General features: G+C 46.9%; 2 protein-coding genes across 2 annotated transcripts in view; both read left to right on the forward strand.

Annotated features, from left to right (window-relative positions):
• The window catches only part of PRRG2 (proline rich and Gla domain 2), a 36,850-nt gene extending 34,032 nt beyond the window's left edge, over nucleotides 1–2,818 (forward strand). Inside the window, exon 7 of the mRNA XM_060255605.1 lies at nucleotides 1,252–2,818. Coding sequence (XP_060111588.1) covers nucleotides 1,252–1,282 — 31 coding nt within the window. The 3' untranslated portion in view covers nucleotides 1,283–2,818. The remainder of the gene's footprint in view (nucleotides 1–1,251) is intronic.
• A 6,510-nt stretch (nucleotides 2,819–9,328) lies between these two features.
• Nucleotides 9,329–24,278, forward strand: part of PRR12 (proline rich 12) — a 55,125-nt gene continuing 40,175 nt past the window's right edge. The window contains exons 1-3 of the mRNA XM_060255559.1: nucleotides 9,329–9,764; nucleotides 21,705–21,817; nucleotides 22,771–22,932. Of these exons, the coding sequence (XP_060111542.1) occupies nucleotides 9,679–9,764; nucleotides 21,705–21,817; nucleotides 22,771–22,932 (361 nt within the window). The 5' untranslated portion in view covers nucleotides 9,329–9,678. The remainder of the gene's footprint in view (nucleotides 9,765–21,704; nucleotides 21,818–22,770; nucleotides 22,933–24,278) is intronic.

The following is a 24,278-nucleotide window of genomic DNA, read 5'->3' on the forward strand; positions in this document are numbered from 1 at the left end:
TTAACGATGAACAGGAGGCTTCCTTACAAATACACAATCTTCACAATTTGTTTTATACTGATAGCTTCACTTCACATTAAAGGTGTGTCAGCAATCCTGCCAGCTGCTGTGGCCTGGTCAGGAGGCAGAGTGCACAGCCATTTGCCCCCACCAGAAAAAGGAAGATCTCCCTGAAGCCCCTGTAGCATTATGGGAATTTCATGGGCAGTTCCACATTTTCTGGGAACGGCAATGGAAAGCAGGTCTCTCATAGAAGAGTTTCTCTGTACCAGACTATCCCTGGGTGACTCAGCCACCAGGAAGTGAGAAATCATGTTGTAGGGGCCTCTAATCTCCTGTTTTCTCGTGGGAAGAATGCTAGGATGGAACCAGCTTTCCATGTCCACATGAGGGCACTGCTCTCTGTTGCCTCTCCCAGCTCCCTCTCCCATCAGGAAAGGGGAGATTGGCTCCTCTCTGGGATATCTTAAAGCCTGTGAAGCCATTTCTGGCTGGAGAGGCTCTGGAGAGATTGGAATAGTGGATCTGTGGCTAGATTTATCCCTGCTTCACTAGCTGTAGAGAGATAGGTATTGTAGGTAGAGTATATGTGTGTGTACTGAAGAGGTTGAAATAGGGTTGCCAATCCCCAGTTTGGAGGTTCTCCTCCCCACTTCAGAGTCATCAGAAAGTGTGGCGGGGGTGGGGGGGACATGTCTGCTGGGCACTCATTATTCCCTATGGAGACTGATTCCCATAAGGAATAATGGAGAATTGATCTGCTGGCATCTGGGACTCTGGGAAAGCTGGGTTTTTTAGATTTTCAGCATATCATCCAGATTTTCAGCATATTATCCAGTGCCTCTCCTCAAAACACCCTCCAAGTTTCAAAAAGATTGGACCAGGGGATCCAGTTCTATTAGACCCAAAAGAAGAAGGTGCCCCTATCCATCATTGTTTCCAGTGGAGGGGAGGCATTTAAAAGATGTGTGGTCCCTTTAAATGTGATGGCCAGAACTCCCTTTGGAGTTCAATTATGCTCCTGGCTCTACCGCAGTGTCTCCTGGCTGCACCCCTAAAGTCCCCAGATATTTCTTGAATTGGACTTGACAACCTTAGGTTGAAACATGGTAATATGCTTAGTGGAGGGACAGATATATTGAGCCTACTGTGCATGAAATTTTGACCATGTTTAATTCTTTGCTTCTCTGCTTCATCCAGCGCCTTCAGTCTGGGGCTTCTTTCTCATTTATACTATTTTTCTTTTGCCAGAAACAGTACTAACGCAGCCCCACCAACGTGAGTGGTCCACAGCAAGATCAAAGGTCCTGGAAGAGATTCAACCCCTCCACTCCCAATTGTTTGTACAGAAGACATTTCATTTGTATAGGAAACACAGCTGCTGGGGGTACATGTGACATTGATGTGAGTGACTGAGCATGCATGTTGGGAATCCATGGAAAGTATGAAGAAAATTATCTGATAAGAGTTTGCACATTGGGGAAACTGTGTGTGTTCAGGGGAAGGGTTAATGTGCAAGAGAGAAAACAATGTCCGACAAAGAGGTACGCAGACGACATGAAGCAAGATGTTAGGGATAAGAAAATCTGAAATTGCAAAGATGAATGATACATCTAATAGTTGTGAAACTTGCAAGGAAACTAATGGCCAGATCTACAGTTACAAAGTCAGAAATGTGCATGGATCTCTTAACCCAAAACACCCTTTCCCTCTTCTTACTGCTGTCCTTGTGAATGAGGGTGGTTACATCTGTGTTTTCTCTGATGTCTTCAAAAATTGGAGCAGATGTGGGTGGGAAGTGTACAAGATTGTTCATGCCTAATAAAATAACTGTTCAGGACTTCAGGGTCTGAATTGAGATTCTCATGACCTGGGACTGGGATCTAGTCAAGTCAGCTGTTGTGGACTACCTGCATGCCAAGATTTTCATGCGCAGACGAAACTGGGGATGTGTAACTTTATTGCCATCTGCAAGGCCAGAAGGATAATAGGGCAGCAACCAGGCACTCCCTCCATCATGCCTGGCTCCAGTTCCAGCAGAGAGATCCCTCTTCCCAGCTACCATTTTGCACCGGCAAAGCCAGGAGGAGAGGAGGGCAGCAACCAGGCAACCCCCTCTATCATATCTGGTTCCAGTTTGAGAGGAAAGCATCCTCCCTCCAGCTACAAATTGCTGTGCATGAGGCCAGAGAAAGAAAAGGAGGCAGCCAGGAATTCCTTCATCATGCCTGGACCAAGACCTTGCTAACATTTCTATTGGAATTGATATCCTGATGTGGTTTATAGCAGTTAAAAACTAACTCATAGCTAGTAAACCATTAAAAGATGGAGTGGAAATACATTAAAGAAACAGATGTCAGCCTCTAGGATTGACAGACAATACGAAGCCTTTGGATTGTCTGGCATTAGCATAAGTACTGGTCGGTGGACATTGGGTTCTTTCCCACTTGTTTGATTCAGTGGAACTTCTGCCTGCATCACTCCAGCTACAACCAATGATCTTGAATTCTCTGGCAGATACATCATACAGACCTGCATGACACTGAGTGAACATGGAGCAGTGGATGTGCTAAACTTCTGCCTGTCCTGCCTTTGTACTGACCTGATGTGAAGAATTTTTGTTTGGCTCTGAGCACAGTAGAGCTAACAGGACTTTATAGATCTAGGGGTGGGGGTGGGGAATAGAGGATGCAGCAAAGGGGGAGCCACCATGCATGTGGACAAGACCATCCCCAGCTAGGAAGAAACTAAATCTTTTGAATCATTTGTGAAAATTTATCCTTTTTTTGTGTGTAAATAAAATCTGAGCTATTTCTTATATCTTTGTCCTTGCTGTGGGAGTCTGTATTGGTTCTGGATTTCACAAGGGCAGTTTCACTTACCTTTTCAAAGAACTTTTGAGAAAAAGTTAGTGATAGGATACCAGCTAGTTCCATATTGCTGTGACTGGTAGCCACGGCATTGCTTGAGTCTAGCAATGTTTCTGGCTGCCAGTGCAGCCCCACTCTCACAACGTGAGGATTGTTGAAGTGCATGAAGGCAAAACTCCTACAGCTCCATATTCCACATCTGGGAGGGACTGTTGCTCAGTGGTGGAGCAACTACTTTGCATGCACAAGGTCCCAGGTTCAATCCTCGGCACCTCCAGTTAAAATGACAACGTACTAGTAGGTGATGTGAAAGGATTCAACCAGAGAGCCACTGTTAGTCAAAGAAGTCCCTAAAAGATCAATAGTCTGATCAAAGGCCCTCTTCATAAATTACAGGGAATGCACATTAAATCTGTATAGCATACACCTCTTCTTTCTCTCTCTCTTAAATTGCAACCAACTTCCGGTGACCCTAGGGTTTTCAAGGCAACAGATGTTCAAAAGTGGTTTGCCATTACCTCCCTCTGCGAAGTGACCCTGGACTTCTTTGGTGGTTTCTAACTAGGGCCGAATTTAGCTTCTGAGATCTGATGAGATTGGAGAAGCCTGTGCCATCCAGGTCAGGGTATATATCTTATGGTGCACCTTAAATGAGGTATTCTTGATTATGTGTGTACCAAATTTAAGTTGTCTTTCTGTTGTAGAACTAACAGTGTTCGGTCACATATATCGGAGTGCGTATCTTTCTTAAAACTCAAATCTGAAAAGAGAATGGAACACCCATGCCCCAGGTTCCATTCCACATGCATCTTGGCATGCTTTGTAAAGTATTTTCCTCTCTGATAAGGAGAATAAGTCCCAAGTTTCGTTCCTTAGGTGTAAAAATTCCCTTTCAGACTTTCCTCGTAAGCAGTGTTTCTTGGGTTATTATATGCATATTCAATTTCAGCTTTGGAGTGGTTGGGAAGTACCTTAACTGTTCCAAGTCATCCTTGGATTCCCTCCTTAACGAGAGTTTTAGAAGTGGCTTGTTTCTGGATTAATCTAGTAAATGTATTTCTTGGGCTGTATATGTGTCAAATTTTAGGGTCCTGGGCAAAATTTCACCTAGAATCTTTGGTATACCCTCTGAAGTTGCCATTGTCTGCAGAGGAACTGTTGTATGAAGATCAATTGTAATTCTAGAACTTCACTTCCAAACTAAAGATTGGCAACTCAAGTCCCAGCCATTCAGGAAATACCCTAGCAAGGAAACGTAAAGAAAAACCCAAAAATCTGTGCAAGTCTGTAGTGTTTTTGTTTACACAATCTAGTAAATACAGAGGTATGTTCCTGGTTGCCACTGGAAATTCGGTTCAGGCAAGTCTAAAAAAAAAAGTCCCCTGTGCAAGCACCAGTTGTTTCTGACTCTGGGGTCGCATCATGACATTTTTATGGCAGACTTTTTATGGGGTAGTTTGCCATTGCCTTCCCCAGTCATCTACACTTCTCTCCCCCCCCCCCCCGCCCCAGCAAGCTGGGTACTAATTTTACTGACTTTGGAAGGATGGAAGGCCAAGTCAACCTTGAGCCGGTTACTTGAACCCAGCTTCCACCAGGATCAAACTCAGGTTGTGAGCAGAGAGCTCTTACTGCAGTACTACAGCTTTACCACTGTGCACGGGGCTCTGTCAAGCAAATCTACAGTGTCTTTATTTACATAATCTAGTAAATGAAGAGCTATGTTCCTGGCTGCTACTGGAAATTCTGTTTCTCTCAACCTAAGGACTGTCAAAAAGCAGAAAGGGAAAAAGACTTGCCGTTTCCAAAAATATGTCCCTAACTTCCACTGGAAATCTGCCTTAGGTTGGGGTGTGTGTGTGTGTACATGCATGTGTGAGAGGATGGGAGCTCTACTAATCCTCCATCTGCAGCTTCTGTGCTGGAGTGCTGGCTTCTGTAGAAGCACATTTCATATTCCGTGTTTTGTAGTAGTCAGGGTGCAATGGACTACCCATGTGTCAAATTTCATCTACTGTGGAAATATCCTCAAATATTTTGATAGCCCTGTCAATATGTGAGTTAGCAAGAGCAAAGTGTTTTTTACATTAGTAGATGAAACCAGTATTCTCAAAAGTGTGGAAATACAATACTGTTATTGGAAATCCCCTAGCTTTGAAGATAAATTTAAATATGGGAAAGGAAATAAACTCCCATCCTAACATTTAGTCTAAGGGTTGGCTTGTTTTATGTTAGAATGTAGCCATGCATTATGAGGTATTCACATCCTGAGCCTTGACTGTTGTTAAAACATTAACTTTTTAGACTGAGCAGTCAATTGATTGAGGGCAACTAAGCTGATTAAGAGGGAGTGGGAAACAAGGTTCCCTACATGGTCCTCAACACTGGGTGCCAAGGGCAGTGGCAACCCTGACAGTCCATAACAAGGGGGAGGGCAGTGTTGAGGGAAGAATCCATGATAACCAGTAATCTGGATATTTTGGGCTAGTTTGTACCAAATGTTAGTTTTCCAATACCTCAAGCAATATTTAGGGTTGCCAGGTCCTCCTTGGGGAATGGAAGAGTAGATTTGTCAGATCCAGGTTGGGAAACTCCTGGAGATTTGTGGGTCTGGCCTGGGGAGGGCAGGGCCTTAGTGAGGTACAAGGCCATAGAATCCACCTCCCAAAGCATCCATTTTCTTCAGGAGAACTGATCCAGAGATGACCTGTAATTCGGAGGGATCCTCACATCCCTCCTGGAAGCTGACATCCCTAGCAATATTTAGTAAAAGAAGCATAACTTGCATTCAGTATTTCCCACTCAACCCTGCCAATTTATTGGCTATCCCATGCAGGGGGCAGGGAGATATGGAAGGAGGGCAATTATTATCTTCATAAATTTATATTCACCTCTATCCCCTGTGCTCAGAACAGTTTATACCAGCTCTTTAGTCACTGTAATATTTCTGTACGCAAGGGACTCTAATTTTTAGAAATTAAATAGTTTGGGGGATAAAGGAGGCCAAATTAAATTAAAAAATTAATTTTAGAGACCAGAAATATAACATAACTAAAGCAACACACACACCCTCCCATCTCCCAGCAAATGTACACACCATTGATAGTTGTAAGCAGCCATGGTGATCCATGCAAAATCCAAAATCAATAACAAAATCCATGTAAGAATCCTGATCAAAATCTGAATAAAAGGGATTACACAGATTTTGTTCTTGTTCACACCATAAATAACTACCAGGCAGCCATCCTAAGGGCAGGGTCACTTAAATGAAAATTAGGTGCAGAGGAGCTGTAGGGTGGGAGGTGGGATGGGAGGAAGCAGAGGCGAGCCTGAGGTATAATGTTTCTGGAGCTCTGCCCATGAGGAAGTTGGATCTTCCCTCCCATATCCTGGAATGCTCCTCCTCTCCAGCCACAGCATTGACTGTCTATTCAGGCTTGGATTTTGGGACACTCCCATTAGCAGCCAGCAACATGTATCTTGTGTTTGCAGTGTACAAATTTATGCTTAATAGAACAATGATATAGATAATCTCCCAGTTTTACAAGTCTGTTCTCACTTAGAGACATGTCTTATGGCTGTATGCACCGAGGTGACTTTTCATGACCGGAACACTAGATAAGCTAGATTCAATGCTTCTTTTTACTCCTCCATATTGAATAGAGGAGATAGTGGGTTTTTTAGCATATGCAGGGTGGTTTTTCTTCTGCAGCTAGTTCACCTCAACCAAGTACATATATTTGTGAGGTTAAAGGACAGGACCCTGGGGTGGGTGTGAGTGAAGCTTATTTACATCCACTCTCTCCAAAGACATGTCACATCCACATGGTAATGATTCTCCACGAACACCAGTTCCTCTCCCATTGTATTGCCGATATTCACTGTTGAACATTTTTTAAATTTAGTATTCTGAACAGAGCATGTGTTTTGTTTCCTGCTTAACAGGTCATTTAAGAAAGTTCAACCAGTCAAAAATAAGCAAATAACTCCCCCAGAACACTTATCATTTAAAGATAATTATCCAAGCATGTGTGTTGAAGAAAACCAGGAAAGGGGTATTTGCCAGCTAAGTTGGGATCCCTGGCATTAGCAACTGGGAATGCAGAAAACACAACCAGTCAACAAATGATTAAACACCCAATATTTATACCAGAATTGGCCAATCCAGAGATTTCATACTACCTGCTAGTCACAGGGGCTTATGCTGCTTGAGTCCTAGGTAGCTTGCCAGGTTAGCCCAAATATCAAACCGTAAGACTCCTGGTTCAGGTCCTAGCAATAAATTAAATCCAGTTGACACGTGAATCTATACTACCCCACCCCTTACCAATCATAGCACAAGCAAGCTAGATGATTGGGATGTATCAATTCTGCAACCAGTAAATTCAGATTCTCATCTGATGACAACAAAGGCATTCATAAGCTTGTTTCTCCAGCTTCCAGTTAGAAGGCAAAGTATGGGGCCTTTTCATGTCTCAAGACAAGTTGGGAACTTTCACCATAAGCTTGAAATCAAATGGCCCTTGGCCTGTTTTATCTCTAGCCTGAGACCTCCTTTTATTTATCTTGGGTTGGAGCCTGTTAAATGACCTGTAGGCTAGCTCAGACTGAGGCAGTAAGTTGCCTCTGGCCTGTTAACCTCGGGGCCTTCAAAATCAATTCGCCCTCAGAGAGAAGTTACTGTGCATTCATGGAGCTTGCTCTTTCTCTGTAACAAGGTTTCATTGTCAGATTTTGTGGCCGCTCTGCCAATTCAGCAGAGACATAAACCATGGGCGATCTGGAAGGGACGCACCAAGAGGAGAGGAGATTTCACACAGGGCCTGTTTCCTGCATTTCCAAAACTGACTGGAAAACGTGCAAGCGTTATGTTCTTCTGACGTATGTCCCTGATGATAGAAATTTAGCAGACAGAGCTTTTTCATACATACGGAGTGGACCCTCACTATTTGCAGATTCATGGCACGTGGTTTAATATTTCCACAGTCTGCGGCCTGACCCCTTGATGTAGTGTGACGCTTTTTCCACACTCTTAATTATGGCTCCAAAGAGGAAAGTGAGTGATGCAGCATGTGATAAAGAAGAGTGAAAAAGGTGACAAGCAGAAATAAAATGCTAGTTAGAACTTTGCTGGTATTACTGCACTATCTCCAGACTGTTTTAATTCCCCCTATGCTGTCATCATTTTGTGGTAAATGTGGTTGTTTTCCTAAAGGGAGGTCGCAGACCCTGTCAATGGATTTCAGCATTCAAGGTGATCCTGGGAATGTATCTCCTATTTCAGTTTCTAGATATATTATACATCCTTCAGATTTAACATGTAGTGTATAATGTGTGAAATGTGAAGCACATGTGCACACTCTTCCCTAACACACACATGTAATCAGGTCCAGTTACAACCTACATAGCAGGTAAACGCTCAAATTGTAGCATTTGAAGTCATTCACTGTGCCTTCCAGTTAAGACAGGAACTCCTGCCACGTGCACATGGCAAAATAAACACCTAATTTTCAACACACACACACACACCTTTTCCCAACACCACTGTACACCCACGTAAAGGGGAAAAAAGCATCAGGTGTGAAGCGACCCCCGAGGGCCGCATTACATCAAAACAAGCCCCCGCTTTTTCAAAGCTGCATCTCCCCGCCCCCCTAACATTTAAAGGGCGTTCGTCTGTCTGAAAACACAGGTGCCCTCAAAGGGCGCGCTGTAACCCCGCGTTGTAGTACCCGTCCCTGCGAATGCCCTTCAAACGTTACGAGCAAGCCACGGCGTAACGTGCGAAAGCCCTTCAACCCCGCACGACGCATTCGCTGCGTGGGCTCATTTACAGAGGCGAATAAATGCCCCGACGGGAAAATGAACTTTTTCGAAAAACACACACTGCCCGCCTGACCCCCCCCCCCTTCCTCCCCAAGTTCTCTCAGCTCTTCTCTGTCCCCTCACTGCCCCATTCCAGTAAGTCTGCGGCAGCCCAACAAAACACAAGTCCAGTGGCACTTTAGAAGACAATTTATTTGAGCCGAAGCCCCTTCTCTTTTCTATCCTTTCCTATTTTCCTTCCCCTCCCTCTCGGGCCTCTCCACACATCCCTCTTTTCCCGCTTCTTCTCCACATCCCCTCCATATTCCTCAGCCTCTCCCTCCCCCCCGCGCGCCTCGTCCTCCTGGCCGGACTTGGAGGAGGGGAAGAGAAGCCCTCTCCATCCTTTTTTCCCTTTGTCCCCTTTCGCCTTCTCCTCCGTCCATCCCTCGTTCTCCCTCTGCCTGCCCTCTATTCTCTCCCCTCCTGCACCACCCCATCTTCTTCCTGGCTTGTCCTAGCCTGGCTCCATTTCCTGCATCTCTTCTCCCCGCTCCCCAAGCGTGTATGCATGCATGCGTGCGCAAGAGAGAGGAGAATCTGCCTCTCTTTCTGCGCCCCTGTGCCTTCCTCCGTCCACCACCGCCACCATCCCTCTCCCTCCTCCTCCTCTCCCCAGCACGGGATTGTGGGAGGAAGCGGAGCGGAGCGCAGACAGACGCCCAGCGAACATGGCTGCACCATGAGCCGCCTCCCAGAGGCTCGTCGCTGCTGCTGCTCTCGCCGCCGCCGCCGCCGCCTCCTCCAGCCGCCCCAGCGCTACCGCCAGCCCGCGGCTTGAGCCCAGGCCGAGCGGCGGCCGAGGGGGGGAAGGAGGAGGAGGGACCCCCCCGATCTCCTCCCCGATCCCCCCCCTCGACCGACGCCGCGGGGGAAGGCGCAGGGGGGGACCCAGACCCAGCCGACGGACCCAGGCCGGCCCGCTCCCCGGCGCCCCCTCCCCATGGATAGGAACTACCCTAGCGCCGGTTTCGGGGATCCGCTGGGCGCCGGCCCGGGATGGAGCTACGAGCGCTCGGCCAAGGCCAGGTCAGGCCGCCGGGGGAGGGGGGGAGTGGGGGGGCAGGGGGGAATGAAGGAGCCCCCTCCCCAGGCCCGGAAGCCGTGGGAAGGCCGACGGTGGGGCGCAAGGGGGGAGCCTTGCTTGCAGCCGTTGCCGGGCTTAGTTGCAAGGCCGCCTCCTGCTCTGGGCCCGGGGGGAAGGGGGGGGTGCACAAGCCGGGGCGGCCCCCTTGCAGAGAAGAATGCCGAAGGACACCCTTTCCGCTGCTTTCCGAGGCAGGGCATTTTTGGGGGGTGCAGGCGGGGAAGGGGGGGGACGGCGTCTGCCGTCGCCTTGTGCCATTGGAGGAGGCCTTTGCTTAAGCCTCTAGGCCATGCAAGGGGGTGGAGGGGAGCAGACGGGGCACACGGATCCCCTGGGCATAGGGGCGGTGGTGGGGTGGAGAAGCGGGAGAGGGAGGGAAAGGAAATGTGTGTGCAAAAGGCATGGGGTGGAAGGAAAAGTGGCTGGTCCCGAGTGAGTGGTTTTGCCGAGCAGGGGTGCGCAGGCATCCCCAAAGACCAACCTGTGCGAGGAGAGAGGCGGCTGAGGCCTTGCTGGGCTGCTCCAGCAGGGGTACCCAGTGATCCCCGCACCTAGGCATGGAGAATGGTTTTTGTTTCCTCCCTGCAGGTGAGGGATTGTGGAGGCCTTGGGATTTCTCATCTTTCCTGCCCTTTGGGGTTGGGGTGGGGGGAGCACGCAGACGGTAGGAGACACCCCTGATCCCTTAAGTTCTGTTTCCTCTCTCCTATAGGCTGAAGTTGGAGGCCTTGGCTGTGTACTTTGGAGTAGGGAAGCACTACACTGTATAGGAATATAAATCAGCACTCCTTGGGGAATTCAGGGAGGGAGGAGCAAGATTGATACAGATTTTTCAGGAGGCTGTGCATCTTGGAGGCCCCTTTTTGTGTTTTGGTGTTTGCAAGGCCTTGCAGATAGTGCCCTGTACCACCATAAAAGGTAGGCTTGGCAGGATTATGATTGTCCTCTTCCTCTCTCACAAGGTGTTCAGGAAGTTAGGGGCTTCCCATTTGGTAATTCTGCATGTATGCATTCCCCTGTATATGATCACAGATGCTCGTTGAAGCTCCTGTTCTTTTGTATGCGATGTTGACATTGTAGAATTTAGGATTACCCCTTTCTGTAGGGGTGCAGTGATGAAGAGGTGGGTTTTTGTTTTGGGTTTTTTGCAAAGCCTGGGTGAGGTTCTTTCTAAATGACGGAGGAATTACAGAGCCTTGGGAACCCCTGTTATTCCCACTGTTTTCTCTGAGAAAAATAAGGTGTAATGGAGACTGTGAGCCTTGCATTTCCCTTTATATTGCATTTATAAACAAGGAGGAAAACCCACTTTCTGTTTGGTGGTTTATACCTGAAAAGTTGTCAGTCATTTGTGTCAAGGGGAAATCACAAAGGGGGAGGAGTTGACATCCTGTGGACTTAGCAATGGAGTTGTGGCACCTCTTAGTTTGCAAAATTAAACCCTTTAGGCTGATAGTCCCTGAGGCTGCTACTTTCTGTTAATGTGAAAGGAGAGAACTTTCCAGAGCTCCCTCAAGTACAGGTCTGATCCACCTAGAAAGGTGGGACAGGATTGGCTGTTCTTTTGACTGAAGGCTGGCCTGCTATTTATCTGGCAGCATTGTTAGCCTTCTTCCCCTCAGGCCCGGAGGCCTTGTTTATCTTCCAGGAGAACACTGGTTGCTTCTCTCCTACTGCTCATCCCACCCTGGTTGCATTCCTCTTAATGTCCCTGCTCCCCTCTTGAGGAATTCAGAAATCCTGGTTGCTCAAACTCAAAGGCATTTGTGTACAAGCAAATCAGGCCTGCCTTTCTTCCCTCCTAGGACACTCAGGAATCATGGATCTCCTTAACGTGACTACACCGTGCTTCATTCTTACAGCAGCCAGGGATTTTGCATCTTCAATCCCATCTGCTCCCCCAGCCCCCTCCCACCAGGAGAAGTAGAGTATAGTATCCCTTGCTCTCATTTGCAAGACTCTACTTCCTTCCCTCAACATCGAAAAATCTCACATTTTGGCATCTGCAGCCAAATTGTGTTTTTATTCCCTTCTCCAATCTTGTTGTTTTATATAGGTGAGGGGGCAGAGAGATGGTATCTTGTGCCAGATTCCTTCCTCTTGTCCCACACCTTGTGTGTAGCCGTTAAGCATCGTATTCCACTTTCTAGACATAACTGCATCTATATAAAAGAAGAAGAATCGCACCTACTTCCTCGAAGATGCTTCATAGAAGTGAGCGAAGGAATCTTGCAAAAGCTGCCACGGCCGGCTTTCTGCTTGTTATCCTTTGAGGAAAGGGCATTAATTGGAAGCTTGATTTAAAGGTGACACTGGCCATAAGCAAAAATGCTTACCCACAGAAGTGTTCCGCTTCAATACACTTACCATGTGTGTGAGCCTATCTGTACGTGGCAGGGCTTTACATACTAGCAGTCTCTGGTATGGAAGGATCTGCAGCTGACATGCCTGTGCAGCTGGCATAGTGCTGCATCAGCAGGGCCTGCGCATGCACATTTAAACAAGATGGCTTGCATGGAGTACTGATTTGGGGAAATGGTTTGCCCATGGCCAGTGTTGTTTTAGAACAGGGGTGGCCAAACGTACTTAATGAAAGAGCCACACAGAATAAATGTCAGATGTTTGAGACAAGGAAGGAAGGAAAATAAATGGAGGAGGGAGATGTGGAAAGAAAGCAACTTTAACTTTAAATGCATTCTCCAAGCTGGCCAACAGGATGGTGGGTGCTTCAAGAGTCACACAATATGTGTGAAAGAGCCACAAGTGGCTCCCAAGCTGCAGTTTGGCCACCCCTGTCTACAGCATGCATAGTAGGTTTCCTTGGAAGAACCCTGGGAGGGTTTGCAGCTTTGAAAAAGTCCTGTGATATGGAGTCTGCAGTAGAGAAGAAAATCCTTGAAGGTGTAGAGGCTCCAGCATTCTCTGGGAGGAGGAACTGAGGGGAAAGGGGATTCAAGTGAATATGGTGAAACTGGGAATCATATTCCAGGTGGGCCAGGGCAAAGGTTCTTAGCGTCAGCCCATTCCTCAGCGGTTATCATAGGAAATGTGAATTTAGATGGACATACAAATGCATGTGTCTTGAGTGAGCTGGGAGGCAGAGTAGAACCATAGAAAGATGGCTTTTATGTATTTATTTTTTATTTTTCCCATCAAGTCGCAGTTGACTTGCAGTGACCTATGGAATGTTCAGAGCTGGAGACTTCAGTGGTGGTTTGCCATTGCCTGCCTCTGTGTAGTGACCCTGGAGTGCTTTGGTGGCTCCCATCCAAATACTGCATAAGGCTGCCCCTTAATACCTTCTGAGATCTGACAATGTCAGGCTAGCCTGGACTATCCAGACCAGGGCATGGTTTTAATACCTTTGTGCAGTGTTCCCTCTAAGCTGAGTTAGTGTGAGCTAGCTCATAGTTCTTTAGCCTCTGGCTCACACATTTTTGCCTTAGCTCAGGAAAAATGGTCCCAGAGCAAACTAATTATGCAGTAGCTGACAACTTTAATGTCAGTAGCTCACAAAGTAGAATTGTTGCTTATAAGACTCCACAGTTTAGAGGGAATATTGCCCAGATGTATACAAACTAAAACAGAAATATGTGTTCCCTACCTCTCCTGTTGATTTTGTATGTCTCTCTCAAAGGAGTAATCCCCCAATGGTTATAAGCATTTAGCTTTTCCTAGGCTTGTATCCCTAAAGCATCCTCTTACTCTGTTTTTCTGCCTATGGGACAAGGACTGCCAAGGAATAATCTACCTTTGGACTGTGATTTTAGTTACATTTGTGGAGTCTCAAACAGTTATGCTTGTGGCCTCTGGAAAACTCAACGGCAGCATAAAAAAACCCTGGAAACTCCAGGCCTGGTGAATAAAATCAGTTAGTTCCATTGTGTAGCATTTTCCTTATTCTGCCCTTCTTTTGACCTGCTACCTTCAAAAGGAAGAGGCTTTGATGTATCTGTGTCTGAAGAGGACTGGGAATTTGCCCTTGGATCTTTTATAAAAAAACTGGGCATGGTATGTGGTGCTGTGTGGTGTCTAAACATCGTTTCTAGTTTTGGAGAAGCAGCAGTGAGCCCTGGATCTGAACGTGCACACCACCATGCCTTCTCTGGCAGGCAGGTTCAGAGCAAAGTGTACCCATCTAAGGTTAGTAACCGGGTCTTCCAGTTGCGGGAGGGGCATGGTTTCCAGATGGGCACTTCTTTCTTTACCTCTGAGGTATAATGTAGGTTCTACCCCTCTGGCTGTCAACGTAAATTTGACCTCACCTTGGAAATAAGTCTGCACAGGTTAATAGTCCAGGAAATTCTGTATGTGTGCCCTGACCCATATGGCTTAAGATAGCCACTCTCGTTAGATCTGGGAAGCTAAGCAGGGTCAGCCCTGGGTAGTACTTGGATGGGAGACCTTCCAAGGAAATCCAGAGCTGCTGTGCCAGAGACAGGCTGTTTCAAACCACCTCGGTTTGTCTCTTGCCTTGAAAACCCAATGGGGCTTGATGCCATTGTCCACCGCCACCTACCTGTATATTAACCATTTCAGTTGCATCAGCTGCCTGAATTAAGAACCAGCTTTCTTTAAGTTGTGCCTGCCTGGTTATCTACCCCCTGCTTCCCAGTCTCTGCTTATAGCCTTATGAAGGCAAACATCTCATACCCTCCTTTGCTGCTTTTGAGCCACAGGGTGGTGGTGATGTTTGCAGGCTTTTGGCATTCCTCTTCTGTAGATGCTTCATACAATGAGGCTTCTTTCTTTCATAGAGTGTGCATTTGCAACAGTGCATGCACTTGACCACAGTATCACAGTGAGGTTGCACATACAGCGTCTGCTACCTAACTTCATGTGAGCGTTTTCTGTTGCTTGTGGTATGCATTGTAAGGTTGCGCTTGAAATTGCGTGAGAAGATGGGCTTTTACCAGGGATGTGTGTCAGCTGCAGAGCTAATATGAATTTTGGGTCATGTAATACTGAACTCTGCAACCCGAATAAATGATACAGATTTGCAGGTTTTTGCATAGTTTGCTTAACTTCAGAACAAAGTTTGAGTCTGGTGGCACCTTGAAGACTGACAAAGTTTAATTCAGGATATAAGCTGTCATGTGTATGCACACTTCAACTGAATCTATCTTGCATAATTGCAGGTAATGTGGGGAAATTACAAGGATCTATGCAGGCCACTGACACCCCAGATTTCTGACTGAGTCTCAGTGTGGGACGTCACAAGGCACTGAGGTCCTTGTGCATCCCCCAGTGCGACAATCTGCTTGGTATATGGGGTTCTACACCCAAGTAGTAAATGCTGTGCTTTCACAGCATTGCTAACTTCACAACAGAGAAAACAGTTATGCAGCGCGGCCTTTAGCAGGCTCATAACTCTGCACTTGCTGGAAGTCTTTGGGTTGTTTTTACAATACCAGTGACTTACACACTTGGGTTCTGATTTATTTATTTGGTTAATCTGTATTCCGCCCTATCCCAAATGGGCTCAGGGCGGATCACATACAGATAAAATCAAACGGTTCTTTGCTGTGTTCTTGCTGTGACTCTTACATTTGCTGTACTTGCATGTATCTTTTTGTGCCTGTCCTCTGTGAGGTTCATTCTAGGGTTGTCAGCCTCCAGGTGTCACCTGGAGATCTCCCACAAGATCAGTTCCCCTGGAGAAAAATGGCTGCTTTGGAGGGAGGATTCTATAGTGTTATTCACTGCCAAGGTCCTTCCCTGGAGTCCACACCCAAAAATCTCCAGGTACTTCCCAGCCCAGAGCTGGCAACCATAGTTCATTCTGAAGAAGTGAGTTCTGACTCACAAAAGCTCATGCTGGAAGAAATGATCGTCTTCAGGATGCCACCAGACTTTCATTTTATTTCATTCTGCCATCCCACCCTGTTTTTCTTGTATCTGTGGCCTGGTTATTCTGTGCATTGTTTTGCATGGATTAGACACCTTGAGCTGCAAGCACATTGGACACATTTGGCATTGGTTGCACTGCAATGCATGCTGTTTTGTATGTAGGTTCATGTGCAAGGTCTGCATTCAGGGATAGCGCTTGCATATTGCGTGAGGGGCTGGGCTGTGCATCTTAGATAAGCAGATATAGCTTTGTGATATTTGCTGTTGTACTCAAATTAGGAGTGCATTTTTTTTTTTGCAATAGTATGTTTTCAATGGCATGGTTGGTTTTCCATATCATGTGGTTTTGGTGAAGGAATTACTTGTAAACAATTGGGGGTAACTCCATCCATTCATTTATGCACACTTTTACGTCTAGGACGTGTAGAAAACAGCACAGTTATCTTTCCACAGAGGAATGACTTGTGCGTTCCAGTAGCTTGTGCAGAAATCTGAATGTATTCAGGGTTTTTTTGTTTTGTTTTGTTTCAAGAATAGCATGTTTCTAACCCTCATGGGCTTCATATTTTTGGGTGGGACTCTCAAACAGACACATTAGTGAAGTTCCTGGAATCTGTCCCTGGCATCCTCCTTCCTGTCTTATTTTTTTTATCTCTTGTCTAATTTATGATTTTCATCTTCCTCTTCTGATCCCAGAACACCAAATTAAAAAAAAAACTGGAAGAAGGGAAAGCATGCGAATGATGCAAACTTTCCCAATCTGAATAAGTTCGCAGATATCTGCATCTTGGCAAAGAGTACCCTGATTATTCTCTTTTGTTTTCCCCAGGTCATGGTATGCATATCTGGTTCATGCACATGGAAGAATGAAGTAGCAGATCCTTGTATTAGTAGAATGGACACCAGCACCTCAGGCTGCAGTTGCTGGATTCTAGCTTTGAGTGTTCTTTCACATGGTGAAAACTCCATGCATATAGAAAGCAGGGAGAAAAATGCTTCCCCTTATCTTTGCTTGGGGAGCTTTTCAAAATTGGGACCTTCCGCCTTCAGTCTGAAGAATTGCAGTCCAAACTGCTACCTCATCCTCCTGTATGTGTGAACTAGGCCTTAGACTCTGTTCACATGCAGTGCTTCCCCATATGATTTTTTGCAAACCTTCAGGAGTCATACTCCCTGAATACAGTGCTATAGGTAAGATAAAGAGGAAGGAATCTGTTTAATATTGTGGCTCAGTGGCAGAGCATCAACATTGTGTATAGAAAGTCCCAAGTTCATTCCCTGGGAGATCCAGTTAAAAGGATCAGGTAGTCGATGGTGAGAAAGACCTCAGCCTGCGACCTTGGAGAGCCATTGCCAGACTGCATAGATAGTAAGGACCTTTATGGACCAAGGGTCTGATTTAGTATAAGGCCGCTTTGTGTGTGTGTGTACCTTTAGAACAAGTCGCAAGGGTCCTTACCAGCTAACTTTCCTGACTACATACTTCTCTTTAAATCATAGCCTATATTGTCTCCTTCCTCCCTTGAGTTCCTGTCTTGGTGAGAATGTAGAGAAGCTAAAACACAGTGACAGCTTCTCAAACTGGAATAATGCTTTCTGTGTGAAATGATGCTTAGAGCCATCTCTGTCTATTACAGCTTGATATCGCTCTTCCTCCCAGGAGCTTGGGCCACCCTAGAGCTTCTCTTCCTCCATGATGGATTTCTGCCTATTGACCAGAGGTGACCAAACTGTGACTCGGGAGCCACATGTGGCTCTTTCACTCATATTGTGTGGCTCTCAAAGCTCCCACTGCTCCATCAGCTGGCTTGGAGAAGGCATTTATCTCTTTAAATCACTTCTCCAAGCCAAGCTAGCCAGCAACTTGGAGAATGCATTTAAAGTTAAAGTTGCTTTCTTTCCCTCCCTCCCTGTCTTGTGGCTCTCAAACATCTGATGTTTATTCTGCATGGCTCTTACATTGAGCAAGTTTGGCCACCTCTGCTATAGAACTCCCCACCCAAAAGGTTTTTGCATTGGCTATAAGATGTGTCTTTGGGACAGTAGGGCCTGTGTGGGTAAATACCATTGATCGAGCCGGTAAAAATGATGAACAGTGAGAACCAGGGTCTTTGGGGAGGCACTCAACTTCTTTGGAACCACCTTCCTCAGAAGCTGGGGAAAGCCGCGTCTCTCTCAGGTTTTTGTAGAGGTAAAAGTTTTTATGCCATTTGGTGAATGAGGCATGCTTGGCTACTCTCTAGTTTTGATAGCCTTAAATGCTGTTGCTATCTTCACTTTGTTCTCTGATTTTTTTCCCCAGTTACATTTTTATGTACTTGATAAAGCTGGTCGTAAAACCACTTTGAGCATTTGAAAATGGCATACTTTTTATTAAATTAATCTGTCTTGCTTATGCCACCCAGGGAGACAAGTTACTCTTCTTAATTTACTGGTATGTGCGTGGGGGGGGGGAAGGTCATTGAGGCTTAGAGTCAGCGACTTATTCCATCGTTCTGTTACATTTCCCAAGTCAAGTAGTCTATCAACTGGTACTCACATGCCCTGTGGCCCTATGAGGATCCTATGCACTTCTGTGCACAAACTGAGAGCCAGTAGCGGTTAAGTGTGTGGACTCTTATCTGGGAGAACTGGTTTTGATTCTCCACTCCTCCATTTGCAGCTGCTGGAATGGCCTTGGGTCAGCCATAGCTCTTGCAGAGCTGTCCTTGAAAGGGCAGTTTCTGCCAGAGCTCTTTCAGCCCCACCTGCCTCACAGGGTGTCTGTTATGGGAGAGGAAGGTAAAGGAGATTGTGAGCCATTATGAGACTCTAAGATTCAGAGTGAAGGGCAGGGTATAAATCCAATATCATCTTCTTTCTCCTCCTTCTCCACCACCACCACCATGCAATGGTTGGTGGGTTTTGTGTGTGTGTGTACATGCACACATATTCACCTACCATGGCTTTCCTCTTGGATCAAGGCAGCTGTAAAGTAATTGGAAGTAGGTTGCAGGGCATGTAGGCAGCTCAGCTACCACCTGAGGAGGAGACCCGTGCCCAAGCACTGCCAGTTGAGGTAGTGATGGCCACAAGCAGAGATGGCTTTAAAAGGGGGTCAGACAGATTCCTGGAGGAGAGGCCATCAGTGGCTACTAGAACCCCCATATCCAGAGGAAGCAATCTCTGGAAACTCAGTGCGAGGAGGCAATGTTAGGGGAAAGCCTAGACCTCTGTGCCTTGTTCTTTCGCCCTTTTGGGGCAGTTAATTGGCTGCTGTGTGAAGCAGGATGCTGGACTAAATGGACCACTGGTCTGATCTATCAGGGCTTCTCTTTATGTTCTTTATATACTTTCCTTGGAATGGGTTTGTTGCATGGCTTTGGAGTCATGGTGGGCTGGCCAACTTAACTGTCCATTTATACAGCTGAAATAGTAGTGATTGTTCTTGGCCTGGATAGCTAGCCCGATTTCATCAGGTCTTAGAAGCTAAGCAGGGTCAGCCCCGGCTAGTATTTGGATGGGGGACCTCCAAGAAATACCAGGGTTGTGATGCAAAGGGAGGCAATGGGAAACCAGCTCTAGAAGTCTCTTGCCTTGAAAACAGGGTTGCCATAAATCATCTGTGACTTGACTGCAATTTCCACCACCGGTAGTAATAATGTACTATAAAGGATTATTGCAAGGGTGACTGTAACAAAGGCCTTTGCACATTCAAAGTGCTGGACAATGAAAATAGCATGTGCAATATCTGCCTCTGCATATATTTTGACTTGGATGGCGTGTGTCATTTTGAGGTTCAGTTGAAAATCTAGTGCAAGGATGGCCATCTGAAACCTATATTTTGGGGGCCAGCAGCCACAAAGCTCATTCACAATTTGGTTGTGAGCAGGGCTTTTTTTGTAGCAGGAACTCCTTTGCCTATTAGGCCACGCACTCCTGATGTAGCCAATCCTCCAAGAGCTTACAGGACTGTTAGTATAGGGCCTACTGTAAGCTCCAGGAGGACAGGCTACATCAGGGGTGTGTGGCCTAATATGCAAAGGAGTCCCTGCTACAACAAAAAGCCCTGGTTGTGAGTGCATTTGGGGGTGGGAATCTGTTAGAAGTGTTTCCCCATCCCTATTGATAGAGCATCCAAAGCAGAGAGGAGACTGGGGAGATGTGTCTGTGCCTGTCTTTTCTCTGTTAGGATGGTTTCCACTCAGCTGTTGACACAGTATACTATAGCAAGGGTGGGTGAATGAAAGAGTCTCTTATTTCCTGTTTCCTGTCACCTTTCATAGAATGGCCCTCATGTGGCTGCTGCTGTGCAGACCAACCTGTACCACTCGTGCATGGAGGGCTGTCTGCATCTGTGCTTTCCCTCCCTGCCTACTCTTTTTTAGATGAACTGGATTTCCGAAATCTGTGGTAGCTTGTGCAAGTCTTCTTCAGGTAGCGACGTTCCTCAAGGCGAGCACCCTTGCTTCTCGTGCGAGCTGCTTACAAGTCAAGCACGCTTGGATTCTTCTGTGTACCCCATGCAGCTTCTCCTGTCCCTGGGCTGTGCTTGCATTTCCTGCGTGGCACGTGCATAATTGTGGCACATGCCTCAACACACACATTTGAAGAATAAATAACGGTGTCGGGTTGGTGCGGTGCTGGCAGGACGGGAGTGGCAGCATTGCATAATTATGTACCTTGTGTGGTTCCCAAAGGGAGTCTGGAAGAGGAGAGCACAGCCCAGTGTGTGGGAGCGAAGAATCTGGGGTGTTCCACAAAGAAAGCTGGGCACAGGAATGGGGTGTGTTAGCACGGCTCAGGGGAGGAATAGAGCTCTTTCTACCAGTCTTTACTGATCTGAGTGCCCTAGATTGGCATACGCCAGGTACTTTTCTTGTTGGCATTTTTTTTGCATGTGTGAAACCTTAAGGGAATGATTAGTTACAAGGTTGGTTTTATGTGTTGAATTAAGAGGGCTGCAGCCAGAATCCCCCTCCCCCTGTTTGAAGTCACAGAAGCACTGGCTTAATATATATATTGGGGCAGGAAGGGGGAACCTTGTAGGCAGGTGTTCAAAACCAGGACTTGTGGTTTCCCTTTAAAAAGTCTGGATCTGGTGGTTGGAAGCCAGTTTCCCCAGGGATAGCTGCATAGGGAGCGGTCTTCATAGCATACAGTCAGGATTCCTGGGGTTTCTCTTCTGACAATAGGCTGGATGGCTGATTTTAGGGACTGAGGCTGCCATTTGGAGGGGCAGAATTGGGGATATTTGTCTATATAAATAAATCGTAGTCTCCTTTTTTTGATGGGACTAGGTCAGCAGTGCTTAGGAGGAAAAGCTGTCCAGAGAGAGCTGCAAATAAGGACAGAGGGATCTCAGTAGCGCCCACGGCTGAGGAAGCAGGTCAGGGCTGAGGGGCGGTCTTTTGCAAGAGCTGTGTTTTGGCCGCCGGGCTAGACAGCTGCGTCTTCCTGTGCGGGAGGGGGGAGGAGAGGATGCAGGTCAGGCGCAGAGGCTGTGGGAAAGCAAGACATGGGGACTACATTTCCCATCATGCATCACTGGTTCCACATTCCAGTCTTCTTTCCTGCATAGGCGGGTTACCGACGGAAGAGGATGTGGGTAGAAGAGGAAAAGTACGTCCACAGGGGCCTTACTCTTCTTGCTGAGTGTGTTGAATGAGGAGAGAGGAGAGTCGTCTTTGTTGCTCTGTTTCTCTTCTCTATCTCTTTTTAGTATGCAGAGTGTTTTCGCTTAGAGTAATTACTTCATTTATACTAAAAGAGGGCATTGATATCCCCATTTTGCAGAAGAAGGTTACCCAAGGCCACCCAAGGAGTGTGGCTAAGAATTTTCCATCCATGGGCACGTATGCCAAGATCCACAGCTCCCCTTCACTTATAGTTAATTAATCCAAAATAACTGCTACCACCAGCACAATTAGCATAGCAATGGTAAACTTTGCCTTTTTGCAGACACGGGATGTTTAAAGTGCACACAGTGATCTTGACGCATGCTCTGGTGAATCTCTCAAGCTGATTGTCGGTTCTCTGTCTGTCTTACGTAGCTTGGTGTATGGCGGATCCCGGAGCTCACACCCAGACACGGATATTTTGCATCGCCAAGCATACGCCACCCCCCATCCTCTCCAGGGCTACGCCACGAACCACCATCCAGCAGGTACTGTGCTTTCCCCCAACCCCTTAATTCTCTATGCATATATGATTTCATCAAACCCACTCTGCTGTTCCACACCACCTTTTTATATGCCCTTCCTCTGCACATGTGAGTGCCAACTTGCCTATACCCTGGTCCAGTTTTGCTTCATTTGTGCTTGCATCTAGTTTCTCCAAGCCCCAGCAGGCCTTCCCTTGCCTCCAGTTTTCTCATCTGTCCTTCATTTCCTGCTTTCTCTAACTTTCCGTCTCTCTTCTTTGCCAACCATCTGTCCAGCCACTGACTTATCATTCCACTCCCGTCCTGTGCGTGCACGAGTGTTTCTATGTGCATGTCCCTTGGCTGATTCCTCCACTTGGCTAATTCCTCCTTCCTCCCTATCTGGCTGGTTTGCGTGGGGGTGGACTTGTGTCTCAGTGGTACAGCATCTGCCTTGCATGCAAAAAGTCACAGTTTCAGTCCCTGACATCTCCAGTTAAAAGAATTAGGTTGAAGGCTATGTGAAAGACCTCTGCCTAAGACCCTGCTGAACCCCTGCCAGGAAGTAATGCTGACTAGGATAGACCAGTGCTTTGACTCAGTATAAAGCAGTGTTATGTGTTCCTCTGACTGTCTTGTCCGACATCAACATTACTCCCCCCAGGGTTTTTTTTGTAGCAGGAGCTCCTTTGCATATTAGACTATACCCCCCGATGTAGCCAATCCTCCAAGAGCTTACAGTAGGCCCTGTAAGAAGAGCCCTGTAAGATCTTGGAGGATTGGCTGCACCAGGGGGGGTGAAGCGTAATGTGCAAAGGAGTTCCTGCTACAAAAAAAGCCCTGACTCCCCCAATTCTGGCCTCCCTGTTTTAGGGCTCTCCTTATCTGTTCTCCTTGCCGGTCCTCTTCCAGTCCCTTTTGATGAATCCTTCTTTCCCCTGAACTGGCTTTTGGCATTTCCTGTCTTCCTCTTCCAGGTCTCTCTGGCCTGTTCGAGACAGGGCTCCATCATGCCAGCAGTGCCACCCCAGACGCCTCTGTCATGAATCTCATCTCGGCGTTGGAGTCCCGGGCACCGCAGCCAGGCCCTTCTGCCTCCTCCCTCCTCTCCCAGTTCCGTACCCCATCGTGGCAAACAGGTAACTGCTCTGCAGCACCAGGAACGAAGGTGGAGAACTTTGACTTGGGGCGTATGAGAGCTGAGCTTTTGCGGGAGAGGAATTGTCAACATAATCAACAGTAGGAATCGCATGCTGGCCTCTCAGTGCTGGGATTGGAACAGACGTTGCTTCTGGCCATGACCTTTAGGCGAGGGCACCGCCTACAGGGCTTTTGTTTATTTATTGATTTGATTTTTCACCCACCCTTCCCATAGAAGAAGATGAAGAAGAAGATATTGGATTTATATCCCGCCCTCCACTCCGAAGAGTCTCAGAGTGGCTCACAATCTACTTTCCTCCCCCACAACAGACACCCTGTGAGGTGGGTGGGGCTAGAGAGGGCTCTCACAGCAGCTGCCCTTTCAAGGACAACCTCTGCCATAGCTATGGCTGACCCAAGGCCATTCCAGCAGGTACAAGTGGAGGAGTGGGGAATCAAACCCGGTTCTCCCAGATAAGAGTCCGCACACTTAACCACTACACCAAATTGGCTCTCTACATAGAACAGGCTCAGGGCGGGTTTCATCATAAAAACAATCAGTAGTAAATAAACCGATTTAAAATGTATAAAATCTAAAATTTCAGAGAACAAAAGGTACTAAAATGGCAAATTCTGCCTCACGGACATGGCTTATTGTCCAGGTCCAGCAAGTCTTATAGTTCTGAGATGGAATGAAGGGGGGAGGCCAATAACAAGTGACGTCCACTGCCTCAGCTAAAAGCCTGATGAAAGAGCTCTGTTTTACAGGCTCTGCGGAATTTTATCCACCTGTCGCTGCAATCTTTGGAGTGGTTTTTGTGTACCCTTTGAACAAAGCTTGTATCTCCTTATTAGCAACCTCTTTGAAAGTGAAAATTGGGGTCTCTTTTTAGAGCCAGGTTGGTGTAGTGGTTAAGTGTGCTGACTCTTATCTGGGAGAACCGGGTTTGATTCCCCACTCCTCCACTTGCAGCTGCTGGAATGGCCTTAGGTTAGTCATAGTTATTGCAGGAGTTGTCCTTGAACGTGCAGATGCTCTGAGAGCCCTCTCAGCCCCACCCACCGCACAGGGTAAAGTAAAGTAAAGTAAAATTTTATTTATATCCCGCCCTCCCCCGCCGAAGCGGGCTCAGGGCGGCTAACATCAATAAAATACCATACATTAATAAAACATAACATTAGTAGGCATTAATTTGCCTTAAAACCAATTAATACACTGCTGACCTCAGTGCTCTCTGGGGCTCATACGGGGAGAGACGGTCCCTCAGGTAGGCTGGTCCTCGGCCATATAGGGTGTCTGTTGTGGGGGGAGATATGGGAGATTATAAGCTGTCTCTGATTCAGA

Source organism: Heteronotia binoei, chromosome 15, assembly GCF_032191835.1.
Source record: "Heteronotia binoei isolate CCM8104 ecotype False Entrance Well chromosome 15, APGP_CSIRO_Hbin_v1, whole genome shotgun sequence".
Lineage (NCBI taxonomy): Eukaryota > Metazoa > Chordata > Lepidosauria > Squamata > Gekkonidae > Heteronotia > Heteronotia binoei.